We start from the raw sequence: 21,180 nt of genomic DNA, 5'->3' as shown, positions 1-21,180 counted from the left end.
ACCCTGCAGTGGGGCTGAGCTGAGCTTCCCTCTCCCCTAATCAGGAGAAGACCTGCTGTATCCAGCCTGGTCAAAGAGCAGGGCAGCCCTGCAGCACCCCCACTGCCTTGGCCCCTCTGCTTTCACTTTCAGCACCAATCCCAAACCTGTATAGAAGCTGCTCCTAGGAGGGCTCAGAATCTGTTTCACCCTAAGTCATCCCCAGGCAGAGCTGGCAGTTCCTGAAGAGGAAAGCACAGCCCTCTTACCCAGCAGTACCCCCTCTCAGGAAGGTGTCAGGGGACTGAGTCACCATCTCTACGAGGCTGATGTGGGGCAGCTGGGGATGCACGTGGACCAAATGTCTCACCTTCAGAGGTGCTGAATTAGGGCTGTGCCCTCCTCTCCCCACCAGCATCCTCACCCTTGCCCCAACACCTCACTCACACCTTCCATGAGCCCCCAGACCCACTGCAGTCCTGTGGTGTGCACCCAGGTGATACGTTCAGTCCTGGAGACTAGGAGAACCAAACCCCTGGTGCTGCACTGTACTGGGCACACCGGGCTGCACGTAGCCAGCAGTCACCGTGCCCCCACTGCACCATGGTGTAGGAAGGACAGCCTGCCTGCAACACTGACCAGCAGGCATCGAGTTAAAGCAGGCACAGGTAGCCTGCGCCTGGGGCACTGATCTGGGGAAGATCCTGTGGGTGGGCAGGTGAGACCTTCACTCCTCTGAGGATGCAGCCCCATCTCCACAGTCCTTGAGATTTTCTCTAAGAAAGGCGGTTCGGCCCTGGGGGCCAGAGGAGATGCAGGGAAAGCTTTTATTGGTATCTCCCAGCACACGTCAGCCCGGTTAAAAAAAAAAGCTTCGTGTCTCAGAGAGCTGTTTAACACAGCTCAGGCAGCAATTGGTACAGGGACAGCAAACCAGGCTGCATCTGCTCAGCCCCAGTCACAAGCTAGCTCCCTGCTTCCTCCAAGTGTGTGTGGTGTGTGTGCGTGTGTGTGTGTGCGCGCGTGTGTGCGCGCGCTAGACACAGGCATCCGCTCCCAGCATCTCGCTGTCTCCTGCATCCTCCGGCAGCAAGTGCAGGGCTCTGGCTCCTCGGGTACCACCCTCACCGCTCCATCCCCCGACAGGAATTTGCACACGAGGCACAGGATGTGGTGAGCACCCACGGGTGGAGAGGGGGTTGCGGCCAGAGGCAGCGGCGATGGACACCGTGTGGACCTCTGTCTAGGGCTCGTGTTCCCCAGACGGACCCTCACCCTGGTAAGTGGGTTTTTTTGCCACAGTTGGTGCTTTGCTGGGTGCATGGCATGGGCTGTCCACACGTTGTGACATCCTTGGGTGGGCTCTCCCGCTGCCCCCCAGGTCCTGGTGCCTGAGAGGGTGTGCAGAGCTCCTGGGATGGAGTGCCTGGGAGGAGGGTTGAGGATGGGGTGGGAAGGTCCTGCCCAGGCATTGGGGTCCTCATGTCGGTACTGGGGAGATGGGCTGGGGAGGGAGATGAGGAGGAGAAGTGGAGAACTGGGCAGGAGCTGTGTCTGCTGCAGAGGAAGGGACTCTGCTGTCACGGCATTTTCATCCCCCTCTGGGAGATGGAAGCGTGCGACACACCTATAAAATCTGCCATGGCGCGGCAGGACAGGCAACCTGATCCAGCAGGGAGAGCAGCCACTGGCTCAGTGTCCCCAGGACAGGGACGCAGCACATCTGGGGCTCCAGCCACCCCCCTAGACATCCCCATTGAACTCCCAGAGCCCTGCAGAGGGTAGGGAGGGTACCATCAGCCATGGACCCCCCTGACCCACAGCAACTGGATCACCTCACAGCAGCAGCCCCAGCAGTGCCACAGTCACAGCATGTGCCGTCTGCCCGGGAGAGGGGACAAGAGGGTGCTGCCAGACCCCTGTGGCAATCCCTAACCAGCTCAAGGAGGTGGGATGCAATGGCCCCTAAGTAGAGCCTTCTGCCTTCACTGCTGGCCCCCCTTGCCCCAGGCAGGCAGGGGCTGGCAGGGTGTGCAGGGCTGTACCAGAGCCATGCCAGAGCCACGGCAGCTCCTCCCAGCCCTGCTCCATGCCCTTCAGACTAAGCGCTGGGACCAGGCAGCCACAGGCTCTGATATCCCGGGGCGTCCTTCCTATTGGTACCCCACCCCTCTGCTCCCAGGGTCCCTAATGCTGCTCCCAGTAAGGTGCTGTAGGGTAAAAATATCAGGAAACTCTTGAGGCAGGGGGGAGGCCTGGACCACAGAGAGCCTGTGGGGACCAGGCGCATCCTTCCCCACAACTGGGGAGCTGCAATCCAGGGGGTTCTGCTCCTGGCACACCCGTGATGCCTCCCCTTGAAGGTGGGTGCCAGGGACCCTGCTCATGTGTGCACCAGCCTGAGCACCTGCTGACACTTTATTTGCTGGTGGGGCATTGCAGCGAGGCCACACCATGGGGCAGGTGACAGTCAGCCCTACAGACCCTGTGGCTCCACCCCCCCATCTCCCCATGCCACCGCTGGGCACCAAAACAGCCTACCCTACACCCGTGGCCCCCTGAAAAACACCCATCCCGCACCCCCAGCTGCCACAGACACCACCCCACAGCTTCTGCAACATCCCTGCACCCAAAGCCACCACCCACCCCATGCCCACAGTCGCCGCAACACCCGCTGTGGGCCGTAACACCCGCCCCGCGCTGCCAGCCACTCCGTAGCACATCCACCCCAAAACACATCCACCCCTAACACATCATCCACCCCGTAACACATCCAGCCCTAACAAACACATCCCTGTGCTGCTCCTTACCACATCCATCCTGTGTTCCCAGCCACCACAACGCCCCCGCAGTGCCGCGATACACCCACCTGTGTGTCACTCATCGCCCTGCACCACAAACCTGGCACCCCATAACCCCAGCACGAGCCACGTGGGCTCTGCTGTGGGAGAAAGGAGGTTTTGCAGCCACACAGGGGCCATTGGCTCTGTTTGCATCAGGATGCTCTGCCCTGCTTCCTTCTCTTGGGGTACCTCCATGCTGGCCACCAGCTCTGTCCCACCAGTACCCCCATCCCCATCTAAAACAGGCTTATCCTCACTCTAGCTGCACCAGCCTTGCCTCCATGCCTCAGTTTCCCCATGCAGAGAGGTACTTGGGGCTGGGAAATACGCATCCATGGGTGCTAAGAGGATGAAGTGCTTTCTGGCTTAGTATTTTGCTGCAGGGATGAAGCAGCAAAGGAGAAAATCCGAACCAGAAGAGTGTGGGGAATGGGTGTTGCCCAAGGATCAGGGCAGGGGTGCAAGGGAAGGGAAGGAGGTGGGAAGGTGCCCACCCCTGCTGTGACAGCTCCTGGTGCTGGCAGGGCTCAGCGGAGCCGGGTGTTTGCAGGCAGCTCCCGCCTGTGCCCAGATTTAGCTCCTCTGTGGGGGCGACCTAAAAATAGCCCCGTGGTAGAGCCTTGCAGAGCAAGGTCGAGGCCCCCGCACCTCAGGTCATGGTGAGACAGGTGGTGGGCACTTTGTGCCTCAGGGGATGGACACAAATAGCAGTTGGGACACCTTCCCCCAGGAACACACACAGATATAGGGCCTGCTCAGGTGTCTGGGCTGCTATGAGGCAAGGGAGCTTCTGGTTCTCCCTCCACACACCCAGAGGTCTCCAGGAGTGGGGATGGTTCTGCGTGGGGGTGATGTCTCACCTCACAAAGCCAATGGGTCAGGCAGGGCACAGGGCAAAGGGGGCCCTGGAGAGTGCAGAGCAAGTTTGGGGTATCTGGGGAGCAATGGGGTTTGTGGAAAGGCAGTGGGGTCTGGAGACTGAGTTCAGAGTGAAGCCATTCAACCCTGGATGTGCAGGCAGGGTTCAGCTGTGCAGCACTAGCAGGCACAGAGAGGCCAGCGGGGCTGAGAACAGACACTAGTCATGACACGAGTGAGACCATCCAAAATTCAGGCAGACAGCAGTAAATGGCAGGAGGCACTGAAGGTTGGACTTAGGAGAGGACAGGAAACGGAGGTGGCTGGGAACTTCAAGCAGCAGCACAGTGCTGGTGGGTGACTATGACATGAACACACGGGGGAACCACATCTGAGGGGGATTACAGCTGGTTTACACACCAGCCACCTTTCCACTGCCCTGGTTGCCCCCCTGCACCTCAGAGGGGCTGGGGCTGGGGCACCCAGAGCCCAGCAGCGCTGTGGGGAGAAGCTGCCAGCACGCTGGGGATCAGGAGCACCAGTGTGGCTGCTGGGGGTACTGGTGTGCTGGCTCTCTCTTCTCTGTAAGCCCAGCCCCTCTGCACCCTCTCCTCCCTGCTTCTCCCCCAAGCCTTGGCCATGAGGAGGCCTGGATCTGGCCAGCGTGTGGTGATGCAGAGACCTGCAAGGGCAGACCTGGGGGGAATCTCGCTGTGATATCCCCGACTCTTCGGTTCTCAGGCAGAGCTGCAATGGTGCCCAGCAGCAGAGCTGATCCTGCCCGCAGCGAATAGGATCCTGAGCCGCCCGGGCACGGGGTGGTGGCACGGTGGGCATATAGAGACATCCAGGTGTTCTTCCTTCCCACTGGCACAGCCGCAGAGATGCTGTCGCTGTGGCTTGGACACGAGCCCCCGCCTCTGCCCCGCTCCCACCTTTGCAAAGCCCCTTAGAGCTGAAGAATGCCGGGCACCAGCTCTGAGCCAGGCGGTGCATCCAGCGGTTGCAAATACCCCCCTTTGTGGGCACTCTGCCGGGACCCCCACGCGCAGGACGGGGCCCACACGTGCTGCACTCCCGGCTCAGCGCGTGGGAATCCGCAGGCAGATGGTCCCGCGGTGGTGGGGAGAGGCTGGGAAATCACATGCGTGTGCACGCAGTGGTGTTCGCTGCCTGCCAGCGCGCTCGGCTCCGCTCCATTCGGCCCTGCCAGCGTGGGGCACCTGTAATTACCCTGCCAGGCTTCCCGACACAGCAGCGCCCGCGGCGCCGGGTCCTCCCGCAGCCCCGAGATCCCGGCGTGTGCGCGCGTGCTGCTAATTATCCCGCTACCTGGGGACTTCCCTGCTGAAGCTGGCGGGGCGGGGGATTGCTGCTCCGATCTCCCCGCTCTACCTCCTAGTCCCTGGGCTCCCGCTGGGAGTGCCTCTTTCCTGCAGCGTAGAATCACAGAATAATTAAGGCTGGGAAAGACCTCTAAGATCATCGAGTCCAACTGTTAACCCAGCACTGCCAAGGCCACCACTAAACTGTATCCTTAAGTGCCACGTCTACACGTTTTTTGAACAAGATCAGGGACAGTGATTCCACCACTGCCCTGGGCAGCGTCTTCCATAACACAATCCTAGCAAGGGCACGAGGGCAGCACTGGGACCGATTTGGGGTCATGCTGTGCCCCAATGTTGGGGATGTTGGAGACTAAGTCCTGCTTTTCCCAGCTTCAGCCCACTCCCAGTGAGACAGAGACTGACTTGCTATTGCTGCTGCTGTTGACCACCCCATTTTATCCCAAGATGATCTTCCCTTGGTACTGAAACTCATGTGCCTCAATCCCATGCACTGGTTCCCTTCTCTCCTGCACTCTCACAGCCCTCCTATGGCTGGTCCAACCTCTCCCACATGGCTCCTTGCAGGATGCAGGATGCCCAGTGGACACAGCAGCAGCACACACACACATACGCACAAGCATGTGAGTGCAAGAGAGATGGGAAGGTGAAGAGGAATTTGAGGAAGGTAGGGAGCCAAAACCAGCTCTGCCATGCCCCAGTCCTGGGCAGAGCTGCAGGGAGGACAGCTTTCACCCTTGACTGGCCACAGAGGCTTTCTCCAAGGCAGAAAGGAGATGCATGGAAGGGGCAGGATTACAGCTGGTCCCAATCCCTTTAGGATTTACTGGTCTGGTGTGGGAAAGGCCTGGATGTGTTTCTTGTTAAGCTGAAGCACATAAAGCAAGCATGGGGGAGGCATCCCCAAACCAGCTCCCTGCTTTTGTCCCAATCCTGCACCAACACTTAGACCCTCCACAGCCAGGGTCCATGGCCACCATGGATAATCTCAGTGCCAGCTTGCCATTTCTCCCTGCCCTGAGCTGCCCCTTGCATATCTGGGAGAAAGCCACCAGGACAACATTTTGGGGTCAGGGACACGGTGCAAGGGCAGGGAGCAGCACTGCACCCCGAGGTGCTAGCACTGAGCTCCTTCCTTCCCCACAGAGCCATGGGGGTGCTAATGTCCAGGCGGCAGACAGTGGAGAGGGTGCAGAAGGTGAGCTTGGCCGTGTCAGCCTTCAAGGACGGGCTGCGGGAGCAGCCATCGACACGGCGCCGGGGAGAGGCGGGGACCTCACGCCAGGGGACGCTGGAGCAGGAGGTGCAGGAAGGAGAGGAGGAGGCATCGGCAGGACCTTCCCAGCCAGAGGAGAGCAGTGCCAGTGCCAGTGCCAAAGCAGCCTGGGAACGGCTGCGGGATGGCCGGGGCGTGGAGCCAGAGGAGTTTGACCGGGCCAACAGGTTCACGCCGCCCGCCTTCATCCGGCCCAAGCGGGAGCTGCACGATGATGAGCCCCCAGACATCAGCCTGGAGCAGAGGGAGCAGGTGAGCAGATGGAGCCACGGGGACAGGGGCTGGGGAGAGCCCAGGGCTGTGACAGCCTCCTTGGGCATGGCAAAGCCCTATGGACGTGGCTCAGTGGGGCAGGGTGCCAGGGGCCAGGCTGGGCAGCTGGCCACATGGGGAGGAGGGTGCAACTGTTTAGATGTGCCCTGGAAGGAACCTGGTATGTCTCAGAAAGAAGAGGTCACTGGTGGGCAAGGCAGCTCCAGCTTTGGGATAAAGAGGGGGACAATTTGATCTATGTGTCTGTCAGCCTACAGCCAGCCAGCCTGCAACTCAAGCCATCCATTCACACCTGCAGTCTCTACAGCCCAGCCCATCCACAACCCAACAGTTTATCCACCCATGCACGTGATCCTACAGCCCACCCATCCATACCCACAACCCTAACCATCCATCCACCCACCAACCCAACCAGCCTACACCCCAGCCCACCTACAGCTTTCCACAGAACCACAGAACATAGAACATCCTGAGCTGGAAGGAGCCCACAAGGATCATCAAGTCCAAGTCCCGCCCCCTGCACAGGACACCACAACAATCACGCCATGTGCCTGACAGCATTGTTCAAAAGCATCTTGAACTCTGTCAGGCTTGGTGCTGTGACTACTTCCTTGGGCAGCCTGTTCCAGTGCCCAGTCACCCTCTGAGGCTAAATCATGCAGGGTACCACCATCAGTATTTCTTGGGAACGGAAATGTGTGAAAAACCTTACAGCTTATCCATTCATACTTACAACACTAAGAAACAGCCAACCTACAACCCTAGTCCAGCCACCCACACTACCATGCTGAACCCCAGAGCACATACAACCTCAAAGCCCCAGCAACCCTACAGCCACACCCAACCACCCACCATTCATCCCAATAAACCCGCCTACCGTCCTCTAACTCAACTAGCTGTGTCCCTTACGACCTCACCACCCACCTATTCCCTACTCCAGCCCCACGCATTCCCATCCCCCCATCCACTCTACCCCCACCCGCAAAACACCACCCACCTGGAGAAGCCAGGCCCCTGCCCACACTGCTCTGCTGAGGATCTGCCCGCCCCTCCCCAGATCGTGAATGACGAAATGTGTGAGATCTGCGAGGTGTGGACGGCCGAGAGCCTCTTCCCGTGCCGCATCTGCCCCCGGGTGTACCACGACGGCTGCCTGCGCCGCATGGGGTACCTGCAGAAGGACAGCACCGTGGAGGTGACGGAGACGGCACACACCGAGACGGGCTGGAGCTGCTACTACTGCGTGAGTGCCTGGAGGAGGGGACACTGGGCTGCTGCTGGGTGGTGGGTGCTCCCTGGGGAACCCTGCACCACACAGACATGAACAGGGTCCCACCTCACAGCCTCATCCAGGGCAATGGGGGACCTGCTGCCCCCCACCTCCTGCTGCCCACCTTGGCCATGGGATGGGCTGCTGGGCACGTGAGATGCTGTGGCAGAGCTGGAATGGCCAAAGCCATTGGGTGTGGAGCCACCCAACTGCAGAACCCCAGGGTGACACAGTACACCATCCCTCTCCGGGTGTGGGTGCCTACGCCCACATGCCGTCAAGGGATCCCAGTGCTGCCATACAGCGGGATGCTTCGCCAACCCCAAGCCTTTGCCCCACGGGTCCTCTCTGCCCCTCACCCCAGGACAACCTCAATCTGCTGCTGACAGAAGAAGAGATGTACAGCCTGATGGAGACCTTGAAGAACTGCAAGATCATTCCAGGTGTGTATCTTCCCCACGGCAGATCCCAGGAGGCTGGGGGAGGCAGGTGGGGAAGGGGGTCCCCCCTTCTTCCCAGGCACTGCAGAGCCAATCTGTCCCCTACAGAGACCTGCCTCACCCTGGATGACTTCCTGCGCTACAAACACCTGCTGCACAAGCAGCAGTTTGAGAAGCCCATGGCCGAGGCACAGGAGGAGCAGGCAGCCCTGCAGTTCAATGCCCTGGACCCCGACAAGAAGGGGCACATCGAGTGGCAGGACTTCCTCTCCCATGAGTCCATCCAGCTGCTGCAGAAACTACGGCCACAGGTATGATTGTGGCATCCAGGCCTTGCTCCCATGGCTGGCACCCATGGTCACAGCACTCAAGACAAGCTCCCATGGTCACAACACCCGGAGCTGGCTCCTACAACTGGCACCCATGGCTGTGGCACCTGGGTCTGAGTCCCATGGCCACTACCAAAGGCCATGGCACCCAGGGCAGGAGACCCCCACAGCTTTGGGCATAGGAGCCAGGAGATTCCCATGAGGTGAGCTCTCTCCCTTCCCTTCTCTGCCCCCCTAGAATGCCCTGCTGCGGCTGCTGACACCCAAGGAGCGGGAGCGGGCACGGGCAGCCTTCCTGGCCCTGGACCAGGACAACGATGGCTTCATAGGGGAGGGCGAGTGTCGCCAGGCCCGGCACACCTGGTTCCGCAAGCACCAAAAGGAGATGCTGTCCTGCAATGTCAGGTATGGGGATGCCCACCCTGGTTTAGGGGGGACATCCAAGCCAGCATTCCTGCCACAGCCCCAGCAGCCACCGCAGGGTCTCGGCACACAAATTGGGTGCTCCCACTTCTCATCACCTTCCCTCTGTGGCCCCTCAGCCCTGTGCACCCTCCTCCCCCTGCCACCACAACCATCTGGGGTGCAAGGAACGCCCAGTGATGAAGGGTATCCTCCTCCCTCCCACAGCATCAGCCACGTGGGGCCCATATCGGAGGGCAGCCCTGCCAGCAGCAGGAATGGCAAGAGCCCAGAGAAGATCCTGCCAGCCACAAAGCAGGAGGAGCCCAGGTGAGGCAGGGCTGTGTGCAGGGGTGGGGGACACCCTCATTTTGGGGGGAGTTTCCAGGGGAGCAGCAGTGCCAGCTGGGGTGGCCAGTGAGCCCACATCTGCCCACAGGACCGTCGACTGGCCCGGCTTCCTGCGGGAGAATGTCACCTACATCCTGGCCGCACGCCCCAACAGCGCCGCCCTCCACCTGCAGCCCCCCGCCTAATCCCCGCGGCGCGTCGAGGGCGCGACGCTGCTCCCGCCATGCAGACCTGCCCCACCCGCCCCTGGGGGCGGAGCTGGGCGCTGATTGGCTGGTGGGGAGGTGGCCGTGCTGCGCTCTGCCCCGCCTCCCTCTCGGATTGGCTGTGAAGAGGACAGGTGCTGGGCCATGATTGGCTGGGAGGGTGGGGGGTGCTCTGATTGGTGGGGGAGGCGGGAGGGGCAGGGCGTGTCCCCGCTGGCCCCGCGCCCCGCAGGCACCGCGGCCCCAGGTCCTGGTCCCGGGGTCATGGTGGGGTGTGGGGCCTAGGGAACTGTCTGCCCCCATGATCCACGTCCCCACAGCACCCCCTCACCTGCCAGCGCCTGGAGCCCCTGGAACCCACAGACAGAGCAGGGTCTGCTCTGGGTAGTTGCGGGGTCACAGCGGAACCGGTGCCCGGCATCTGTGTGCCCCCCAGCCTCCCACAGTGCCACAGGGGAGCCACAGCTAAGGCTCTGTGTGCCGCCAGGTCTGCGGCAAACAGTGTCTCAGCTCATTGGCATCATGGATCCTCGAGGGGAGAATGTGGCTGACCCCTTCAGGGTCTTTCACATCCCTGCCCTGCTCCTACAGGGGCTGGAGCCCAGTAGGTCCATCCTTGAATGCTGGTGGCTGTGTCTGGGGGAGTGTTCCCTGGCCCTGCCCTCCTGGGGACCAACTATTTAATGTGGACAGCAGTGGTGTGGGAAGGAGCACCAGGACTAGAAAGCTTCAGAGGGATGGGAGGGCAAGGTGAGATGTAGGGGAGGCCTCCTGTGCATCTGACCTTGCCCTCAGCACTCCCTTGCATCCCTCATCCACTCCTGTACCCCTGGTTCCAAGGGTTGCTCTCCGTCCACCCAGCATTCCAGTCCCCAGCCCTGTTCAGTCCTGCTCTCTCCTCAGCATGGCGAGTGGGCAACCCCACCTCACTAGGGGCATTACTGCTTGTGGTGAGGAGAGGGAGGCAGAGCCCAGAGCCCCCCAGGTGTCAGCTGCAGGGGTGAGGCACTCGCTGGGCAGGTTTGGTGCTCGGCAACGCTGTTGTGGATAGATGTGCTCAACCCACAGGTGAAGGAGGAGGGACTCCAGGAACCTTGCCCCAAACACACCAGGGGCCGGGATGCCCAGATCTCATGGCAGCCCCAGCAGCTGCTCCTTGCCCCTCCAATTCATCCCCTGCAATGCCCTTAGCCTCTCCCTGCCCGGTGTGCCCTGGCTCAGCCAGGAGGGCCTGGGGTATACACAGACCAGGGGTGCACTTGCAGCAACCTGGTCACTCCCTCACCTCCATCCCCGATGCAGTGGGGGCACCGTCCCACTCAGCCCCATTTCCCCAGCCAGGGCACAGTTCCCCTCTCCAGGGTCTCTCCCACTGCAAGACGAGGAGGTGCCCAGTGCCACGACATCTTCCTCTACCGCCCTGGCATGCCAGGCCAATGGGGATATTTTGGATGCCAGGTCCGAGATGTGGCCAGAGCGTCAATGGGGATATTTCGGATGCCAGGTCCGAGATGTGGCCAGAGCCATGGTGAGGAGGTGGCCGTGGGTGCGTGGGTTGCAACTCCCTATCTGTACTGAGATACATCCATTAAACAGCTGTGTCCAACCAGCCTCCTGAGGGTGCGCTTTCAGGGCTTCTGGCTTCTCCTCAGGCACTTCTGGGGATCCACAGTGGCCTGTTGTCTTTAAAATCCTATCCCAGCCTTAGGTCATTGTCCCACCAGGCAGGCTTGGCCTCCCATCCCCAGAGTGTCCCACAGCAGCAGTGGGGGGAAGCCAGCAGGTGCACCCAGGACCCTGCAAACTCGAGGTGCCCCATGTGTCCCCAGGAAAGCAGACAGTAGGGAGAGTGCTTGGCTGACCCTACAACAACCCCAGTCCCTGCAGTGGAAGGGACAATCATCCACCGGGATGAGGGTGCTTCCTGCCTTCAGAGGCACTGGAGGCTGTGAACTGAGCACTGGGGACTGTTGGATGCTGGGAAGAGGCTGTCTGCAGCAGTGCTGGGAAACCCGAAATAACCCCACAAAGACACCAAGAAGGAGAGTGGTCCCCATGGCTGGAGTGCTCCAGTCCTAGTCACATCCACGGAGCTCCCACAGGAAGCTGCAGCTTTTGATGGTGGCACAAATGGTCTGTGGGAATCGGCAAAGGAGGCTCACCTGCCTGGGGGGACTTTTCTTTCACAGTGCGTGCACTGCAGCTGGGAGGGGAATGGGTTTGCAAAGAGAGTTTGGGAGAGAATTAGGAGGTATTAGAGAGAATTAGGAGAATTAGATGCTGCCCTGGCAACATCTGTGCTGTCTGCAGGGACACAGAGCTTGGTGCTAAAAGCTGGACTCGGACATTCAGCCCACCCCCGAGGCCACAGTGGGCTGCCATGGCATCTAGACCACAGGAGCAGTGTGCAGCTCATCCCCAGAGAAAATCCAGCAAGTATTTCCGGCTCTGGGAGCCAGAGCAGCTGTAAAAGCACCTGGGAGAGGCACCCGTCACCTTGAGGAAGAGGATGGGCATCTGAGGGAAGGGGGATCTCACGGTGTTTTTTGCGCCTGATGGTGGGATATCATGGGTGCGTGCTCTGCCCATGAAGGGAAGCCGCGGGAAGCCACAGGAAGCCCTCACATGGCGAGATGGTGTTGATCACTGTGTTATTGCTCCATCTGCTGGAGATGAAGAGAAAGCTGGGGCAGAGCACAGGAGTGGGGACGCTGGGAGTGAGACATCCGCTGCCACCACCCCAAACCGACATCCTGAGCCCTCAGGATCCAGACCGGGAGAGCAAATCCTCCTGGGCCCTAATCCAGCCCCACTCCGCTCTCAGTTCTTCCCTTGGGAAACAAGGTACAGGTGGCTGTCCCAGCTCCAGCCCACCTGCCACCCCCTGCAGCACTCTGGCATCCCTGCCAGGGCACACAGCCGGCTGGTGTTTCCGGGGAGCTGGTTAAAACAAGGGCCACACATGGCCAGGGGGGCCTATGTCCCGCAGGGCTGTGCTGTCACTGCTGTGGCACTGTCATCCCAGCTCACATCCTCTGCCACAGCAGCAGGTGCCCAGTGAGCGACCTCCACGGAGCAGAGTGTGCCTCAGCCATGTCCCACACAGGCACCATCGAGGTCTGGGCAGAAGCAGGAGGACGTGGTGGAGGAGTGGGCAAGGTGGTGCTGTGGCTCCTCTTAGCTGTCACTTGCTCCTTCAGGAGCTGCTGTCCGCAGAGACACTGTCCCCAGAAAGCCTCTGTGGCCTGCAGACCGCCATCCCTGATGCTGGGGCAAACCCCTCCCTAAATGCTGAGGGATACCTCCTCTGTGCATGGTGCAAACCTCCCAAACACCTGAAAGCTGGCACTAAGCTCTCTCTGAATACTTCTCACTACACGCTGGTGCAAACCTGTCCCTGAATCCCCTTGAATGTTTATGCAAACCTCCAAACAAGTGCTGGTGACAACTTTCCCTGAACAGTGGTGCAAATCTCCCCACTGAGATCCCAGAGGCCGGAGACAAAAGGATCAGGATGCTCATGTGGGATTTAAGGCTGGGGCAAGAACCAGCTGTCCAGCCCAACCCTCCCAAGCCCTGCTGTACTGACGGTGCCTGTGCAGCCCACGGGTCTGTTGTCCCATGTCCATCACCCACCACCAGGTGCCACACAGTGGGTGCTGTGTTACCCAGTGGGGGTTCTCAGCCCCAGGGCTCCAGTCCAGCATCATCCAGTCTGGGGGCAGGGGCAGAGTCCTGGGTCCTGGGGGGCAGCTCTGGCTCATGTATGTGTTTCACAGCAGGCAGCAATCAGAGCATTATCTACGCTTCTCCCAGTGGTCCTGCCCTCTGCAAGAAGACTGGAGCACCTCGGCCTGCCCAGATCAGGATGTCTTTGCCATCCCACAGGAACCCCAGGGGATGGGGAGTAATAGTGCCCTACTGCTAGAGTTTCCCCCTCTGCCAGGCTGCAGGACCACTTCACACGGCTGCCACCCACTCCAAAAACCTCTGCTGGTGGGGAATATGGGTGCTTGGCTTTGCACCCCAGGGATCAGGATAGCACCCTCCTCTGAGGCTGGACACCTCTGCCTGTCCCCAGGGCTCCCCTGGGTTTGGCCAAGTGCCATCAGGTCTGGTGTGTCCCAGAGGGAAAGTGACCACGATGTGCCCCACACCAAAGCCGGCCAAACTTCAGGAACGTGTGTGTGAAGCTGTGCTGACACAGGAGGGACAGAGGTGACCAGGGGGACTCACTGGGCTAAGACAGTGTCACCATGAGCCATGGCACCTGGCTATCACTGGGGCAAGATGTCAGAGCCCCATCCCATCACTGCCACAGGACTGTCAGAGACCAATGGCAGGAAAAGAGGGTTCTCTGGGCAGCTTGTGACAGTGACAGCAACAGCAACAGCCCCCGGAGGCAGCGACACCCTGGAGGCCCCAACTATCCTTCCCCTCCCGGGCCAGAGCAGGACTGACCATCCAGAGCAGGGACAAGTGTTCCCATTTAGCAACATCCCCCCACATGTGAGCAGGGAGAGGAGATGGGAAAGCTGAGGAGGTTTTGGGGCGCAGAACTGGGATGACAAGATTGGGCCACTAAGAAGAGACCCTCACCCACCCCGAGCCAGGGTCCGTAGGGGCACTAGAGACCTCTGGGGAGACTTCAGGGAGGACTGGGGGGTGAAGGGGCTGGGAGAGGCTGGTGCAAGGGGCCGCCAAGTAAGAAGTGTGTGTGCCCCCTGCAACAGAGAGGTGGCCACGGGGTGTCGCCCCTGCACCGCGCCGGGAGCCGGCGGTGCCACTTCGGGACCTGCACAGAACATGCAGGGAGGGAGGATGCAGGAAGGGAGGATACAGGGACTCATCTTTCTACCCAGAAATCATTTTGTAGGCTGGCTTGTGACGCCCTTCCTCTCCTGCCCAAGCTCTGATTCCAACCTCTGCCCTATAGCACCTTCTTCCTCCCTGGTTATGTGCCTTTGCCAGGTGAATATAGGGCCACACACCCTGCATGGGGAGCTGGGACCCAGCCATGGCAGTCGCAGGCTCCTGCAGGGATGAGCTCCATCCTCTGCAGTCCCCTGGAGCTGGGAAACCCTGGGCCTTTGGAGAAGAGGCACCAGCCCAGCAATACCTCGAGTCTAACATCCCTTCCCCATGAGAGGCATAGGGATTCAGAGCCCTCTCCTGCCTGCATTCCCTGATAGGAGCCCTGGGCACTCCCTCATCTTCACCCCCCAAAGCCATTGCACCCCCCAAATAACCACAGGGTCTGACCACACCCAGCACTGCCACTGGGCTCAGAAGGATGTTCAAGTGATGGAAATGCAGCCCAGCACTAGGTGTGGTAGCAGGGATAAGGACAGGGATGTCCACCAGCACCTCCTGCAACCGACTACAAGCCGCTTGGATCCACAGGGAAGTCTGGAGGAAGCTGTATGTGACTTAAGTGGGGAAATGAGATAAACTCCCAACATGTCCCCTGGCATGCTGTCAACTGTGGAATGAGCTGCCTCAACAGGACACAACCCCACAGGCACTCCAGCATGGAAGTGGTGTGCTCCTCTCCCAGAAGGGTGGCCTGGGCTACTCACAGGAGTCCATGCAGGAGCTGTGCATGGCTTCCCAGAGGCACACCGTGCCACCACCGGCTCCCGCCACCCCCACATTGCTGGCTCGGTGGCCCTGACAGTGGAGGGCTGACAGACACTGCCTCCTGTTCCCAGCAGGCTCTCTCCCACTTCTCTCCCCGCAGCACAGGGGAATAGAACACGGGGTTCCTGCGTGGTGCAAGGGGTGCAGAGGAGGCCCTGGGATGAGGGGGGGCACAGAAGGGTGCCAGGCACACTGAGCATCTTTTTTCCACAGCAGCTTTGCTGTGACTCATCCTGGCAACCCACACAGCACTCAGGCAGGGTGTCCAGGTCCTCTCCTGTCTCAGTGTAAGGCCATGTAGAAGCAACACATTAACAGCACAAGTCCTGGGTTCCTCCCTCTGCATCTCCCTGCTCCTACTGCCCTAGCATTGCAGTGGGACTGGGAGGTGGCATCAGGGACAGTGGCCCCAGCCCTGGACTTCCATGTTCCTCTCTGTGGCAGCCTGGACCCCAGGGCCCCACTGACCCCTGAGCAGCTGCTACCAAGCACCAGCAGGGCTGGTATGACAGTGGCCATTGGCTGCCAAATAAATTATTTGGGGTACAGTGAAGGGCAGTACCTGCCTTCCCACTTCGGCTGTGTGTATCCAAGCCCCACAGCTGGAATTGGAGCAGATGCTGATGGTCCCTCTGGGTAGCACAGGGACAGCTGTACAGTGGCATGCATGTCCCTGCGTGCCCCAGCATACCCCCTCACCCCACATGTGTGTTGTACATCCCAGCATCCCCTTTCCATTTGGGAAATGACCCTGAACCATAAGCCAACACACACAGTCCTCTCAGCTCACCTCCAAGCCACAGGACATGCTGGGGACACTGGTAAGAAGGCATCAATCCAGGACTAATGTGGGAGCTAAATAGAGCCAAGGCATACCATGGCTGGCCTGGGAAGGAGGAAGGCAGCCAGAGTACCTGGAAAGCAGGGATTTGGATCCGAGCCACTCCAGAAAGCCAGCACGATGCTTGGCACAGGCAGATGCACCCGGCCGATCAGAGACACGGAGATCCATCTGGGGGATCTGCCAACCCACACAGCATCAGCCGGGCCACTCACTCCTCAGGTGCCTCTGGCAGCAAGGATGGGAGTAATAAAGGGGGGAGGCACCTCGTGTTTGGCGTGGGGCACCCCATGACCCATCAGTGAAATGATCTGGGGGCTGGAGTGACTGATCCACGAGGAGCCGCACACAACTATATCTGTCTCACTTGGCTGAGAGATGACTAAGGGAAGGACAGGAGAGCAGTCTGCACACCGCCAGGCAGAGGAGGAATTATTTAGGCTGGAGCGCGGGGGCGGAGGGAGGGGGGCTGGAAGGAGATGGGTGGAGGGAAGGTAGAGGCTAGGTGGGATGCTCTGGCAGTGCTCCTCCTCTCTGCCGGAGGGACACCATGTACTGGTGAGAAAGAGCACAAGAGCTGGGGGACTGGGAGGTGCTGCTCACTTTTGGGGAGAAAATACATTCATCCAAGGGGGTGTCCTGGCCCCTACCCCACAGATGGGCATTGACTCAGAGACCTATCCCAAGCACGGGAAAACACATGGCAGCTGCCTGCAGAGGGCGGGCCTCAGAAGGTGGAAAAATGACCTCACTATGTGGCATCTCTCCTGAGCCCCAGCCCACAGCAGTGCTCTCACGTAACCACCTGACACACAATAAAAATCAAAGGCAGGAGAAGGGGATGCCGAGACCAAGGGGCTCAGCATCTTCTGGGATCAATCCCTTCTCCCAGGAAGGAAGGGACCCCACCACATAAGCTGTTCCCACAGCCAACATGTACCAAATCTATTTCCTGGGGTCATCTTGTGCTTTAGGGGCTGGCATGAGGATGAAGAGCAAATGAAGCACAAAGAGCTACAACTCCTACTGATACTTTGACTGGGCCACCCTGCCTCATTCACCTGCAGGTTGCCACTCTTCTCCCCATTCTCCAAAGATTTTTGCCACATAACTGGGGTACAAACATTCCAACCCAGCTGGCACACGAAGCTATGTGAGCCTGTACCTGCTCCATGCATTTGGAGAGGACCTAAGTGACCTGTGTGCCCTCCAGACCATCCAGCCCAGGAGGATATTTGCAAGGGAACATCATCTTCAGGCAGGAGTCCTGTCAGTTGAACATATATGGGATATGACAGCAGGACCATGGCCCAGGATGTTGCAGGAAAGGGAATTGAAGAAGGGGCTATAAACCAGCATGATTTCATGTCCATATGTTCAACATGGCTTGATGACTTTATAAATTTGGTGGCTAAAACACCACCACAGACATACAAGGCTGCCATCAGATGATCCCTCCATCACCCTGAGCACCAGGCAACACCAGGGGATCACTGAGCAATGCTGGGGACAACACTGAGCATTGCCAGGGGAAGCACCGAGCAATGCCAGGGGATCACTGAGCAGTGCCAGAGAGAACACGGGGCAGTGTCGTGGAGGCACTGAGCAATGCTATGGGACCACAAGGAAATGCAGGGTGAGCACTGGGCAAGGTCAGGGGAGCACCGAGTAATGTCGGCGGAGCACTGGGCAATGTCAGGGGAGGACCAGGCAACTGGTGAGCTGGGTGAGCACTGCAAAACCAGTGACCTGCCAGGACCCAGCCCTAGGGACCTCCACCCATCACACCAGCTCCCACGGGCAGCAACAACTCTGTCACCGCTTGGCCCCTCTGAGCTGGCCTGTGCACAGCAGGTCCCTGGGCTGGCAGCAACGTGGGATTCAGAGGCCACAGCATCACCCCGCCTTTATCTCCCGTCTTTTCATCCTCAAAGCAACCTGGCATCCTCTTTCAGTACCCTCAGCGTAGCCTGGCAACGGCAGTACCAGCATGGAAACAGCTGTACTGGCATGGAAACGGCAGTACTGGCATGGCAACACGGTGGAGGAGAGACAAAAATGTCAGGCGGATCCCCCCCTTCTGCTTCTTGGAACAGCAAAGCTGCCTCGTCTCCCCTGGATACATCCAATGGGCTGTGGGCACCAGGATGATGGACCCTCCTCCTCTCCCCATTGCCCAGAATTACATGAGATGAGTTGCTGGGTCTCAGCCTGAGTCTTACAAGACCTGGCATACAGAGAACCACGGCAGCAGGCATATGTTCTTTGTGGGTCCCCATGGGGGTAGACACATAGCCCCCCTTACCACTTCCAGACCAAACACCTAGTTTGAGGTGCACAAATTTGTGAGACTTGGGAAAATTGTTCCCGTCTCTTTGGCGCCAAGGGCTTTTCCTGCAGCAAGTCCCTCTGTCTGCTGGGGCAGACCTGCCGTTCAGGGACAGCCCTGCCCACGGTGAGAAGAGAAGACGCTGGCATCCATGAGACATTAGGACTGCCCCCCTCATCCCATTCAGATGTGGGGAAGCGTCCCCGGCAGCAGGCAGGGAGGGCAGCCTGAGCATCCCCCTCTGCCGGGTAAGGAGATCCGGCGGGGCATCGGAAGTTACACAACGCTGCGCTATGCGGACAAGGCACAGCGAGCACTGCGGGGGCGCCCGACAGCCCCCACAGTGAATTCCCTGACGTGGCAAACATCTCCCGAAGCCCCCTCGATGCCCACCTGCACACGCAGGCAGGAGCCCACGCACATACGCAGGCAGGAGCCCACACGCCGGCACACGCCTGCCTCTAAAGGAAAAGCCTCGCCAGAGCCAGAGCTGAAATAGTGAATTGCCTCATTCATTCACCCTCTCCGGAAGCTTTGCCCGTACATGCAAACATACGCGCAGGGAGACATGTGTGGCAGACACGTGCGACCACCCCTAAGCCCTCCAGGAATTCCACCCCACCCCCCCCAGCCACTTTCTTCACCACCCGCTCCAAACTGAAGTACAGTCTGTATCCATGCATGTCCTGACAGGCAAACCCCAGCTCCGCAGGTGGGGAACCCTGACTGGAGCAGATTCATGGCACAGTGTGGTGTCCCATGTTCCCTGGTGGGGGTGGGAAGCCCCCAGTCCCAAATCAAGGGACTCTCACATGGCACATTCCCCCTTAGCACACACATAAGCATTCCCAGCCATGTTTGCTCCTATGAGGGCTCAGTGGAGACCCCTCTACAGGGATGCTACCGGAGCAAAAACCCCTCTGGAGTGGCCAGACAGATCACTCCACCCCCAAAATCTTGAGCCGGACCTGTCAGAAGCTGAGCAGGGCCTGACACGTGCATGGCATGGAGCACATATATGTGCCAGACATGCAATGTGTCAGTGCCCAGCGGCACACCCACATGGCAGATGCACAGACAGAAACCTCCATTTCTGTGCTGGTGTGCACACACACAACACACTCCACAATACATGGGCTCTGCTGACCCCATTTGGGGGTTCAGCACACACAGGTCACACACAGGCATGGCCAGGCAGCAGCGGGACAGAGCAATGCCCGCCTGTGCCCCAGCATGACCCTGCTCTGCTGGCATGTCCTTACATAACTCCAGCTGAGTGTGGGACAAGCGACCGCACCAAGGAGGGAGATGGAGAGGATTCGGCTCATTTCTTTTCCTAGAATAATTTCTAGAACCGTGAGGTGGCTGAGAAAACATCCCATCTCCACACTCCTCCCACTCACTTGGCAGCACCCAGCTGTGGTGCAGCGGTGGCAGCCAGCACAGTGTGTGCAGCATCCACGAGCACGGCATCATGTCCTGAGACCCCTTCCCAACCCAGCAGGCAGGTCACACATCCTGGCATCCACAATGCCCAGGTGTCATGACACATCCCTAGTCCTGTTCTCCCTCCCCTTGTACAAGAGGGAGACACTGATGTACCCCCGCAGGTGCCCCAAGACCTGCATGACAGGTGCCCAGATCGGTTCCCCCTCTAGTGGCACAGACAAATGCCAGTGTCTGTGTTGGACAGGGAGCACTTCCTGTAGTGTTGCTCACCTCAGAGTGACGCAGGGATTCAGGCACTGGACACATACCTCAAGGGAGCAAAAGCGTCAGCACCTGCATTGCGGTCTGACCCTGCCTGCCCCCTCAATGACTGCTCTTCCCTTTTGACTGTGTGTATTTGTATTCTTCCTCAGCCTTACCTAGAATGTGATATCAGACACAGGGACTTGTATCTGCCCAGACTGCTCTTCCTCCTCCACGAGCACAGGTCATTCAGTACCACTCCAGCCTGACTGGGGCTTTATAAAGAGGGTGGTTTGCCAAAGAAGAACCCTGCCACCATCATTGTGTGGCAGCAATCTCAGGTTCCCATTGTGCAGCTCAGCCTCTCTACCCAGGCCCAGTACATTGAACCTTCTGTGGTTTTGTTCTTTTCCAGTAGCAGCAGTTTCTCCTCTCCACCTTCCTCCCACTCCCCATCCTCCAGGCTGTACTTTCAATGCCACTGCCCTTACTGAAGGTTGAAGCAAAGCAAGGAATTATTTTGGGACTGATTTTCTGAACATTAATTCTTCCATTCTCATGTGGAGACGCTGCTGCTCTCCTCATTTGCTCTCTAATTACACAGCACTGTAACTTTTCCCTTTTTACGCTCTCTCTTCCAGCAAGTCAGAAGGGAGGGAGTTGCAAAGTCCTATTTTCACCATAACCCACCACCATCCCTGACCAGGCTCGGATGTATTTGCCTTGTGGTGGTCCTGACAGAGGCAATCCTAAATGGCTTTATCTTGGGGCCTGGCACCACATGCCAGGCTGAATCCTCTCTGCTGTCCTCACCATGGGAAATGGAATGTGGTTTTGGGAATTAGATCCCCAGTGCTCCAGATGTAAGCCACATAGCTGGCCAGCTGTGCTTCCAGGCATCTTTGCATCCCTGGGGATCCGGCCTCTTTGGAGCCCTGTCTCTTGGGGCTGCTGGAAAGAGTTGGTGGGTGCTGGGGAAGAGCCAAACGCCCTGCTCAGTCCATTGACCTGGGCTGAGAGGAGAACACAGAGCCTGCTGTGCTCTTGGGGTGTCCCCTCATGTCAGCATTACAAAGGGGGATGTGGCAAGCACAACCCCGAGCCC

The 21,180-nt window shown here is 59.2% G+C and overlaps 1 protein-coding gene across 2 annotated transcripts; it reads left to right on the top strand.

Moving 5' to 3' along the window:
* Positions 1–865: 865 nt before the first annotated feature.
* Positions 866–12,201, top strand: PHF24 (PHD finger protein 24). Of its 2 annotated transcripts, none has more exons than XM_051804634.1 (8): positions 866–1,258; positions 6,173–6,554; positions 7,633–7,818; positions 8,210–8,288; positions 8,394–8,596; positions 8,853–9,019; positions 9,245–9,346; positions 11,884–12,201. In XM_051804634.1, the coding sequence occupies exons 2-8, from the start codon at positions 6,177–6,179 to the stop codon at positions 12,041–12,043; spliced, it is 1,275 nt and encodes a 424-aa protein (XP_051660594.1). In that variant the 5' UTR covers positions 866–1,258; positions 6,173–6,176; the 3' UTR covers positions 12,044–12,201. The 2 variants fall into 2 exon arrangements, with proteins under 2 accessions (XP_051660594.1, XP_051660595.1); XM_051804635.1 differs by lacking the exon at positions 11,884–12,201 and adding an exon at positions 9,456–11,184.
* The last annotated feature ends 8,979 nt before the right edge of the window (positions 12,202–21,180 follow it).

The sequence above is a fragment of the Manacus candei genome, unplaced genomic scaffold (genome assembly GCF_025592945.1).
Source record: "Manacus candei isolate 608988 ecotype Guabito, Panama unplaced genomic scaffold, ASM2559294v1 h1tg000061l, whole genome shotgun sequence".
NCBI lineage: Eukaryota > Metazoa > Chordata > Aves > Passeriformes > Pipridae > Manacus > Manacus candei.
Note: the sequence above shows the minus strand (reverse complement) of the source record. Positions and strands in the feature narration are given on the sequence as shown.

Excerpts from the sequence above, each read along its gene's own strand:
- PHF24 (XM_051804634.1), top strand. The coding sequence starts at position 6,177 with ATGGGGGTGCTAATGTCCAGGCGGCAGACAGTGGAGAGGGTGCAGAAG. Across the intron at positions 6,555-7,632 it reads GCCTGGAGCAGAGGGAGCAG|ATCGTGAATGACGAAATGTG; the intron begins GTGAGCAGATGG and ends GCCCCTCCCCAG. Across the intron at positions 7,819-8,209 it reads GCTGGAGCTGCTACTACTGC|GACAACCTCAATCTGCTGCT; the intron begins GTGAGTGCCTGG and ends CCCTCACCCCAG.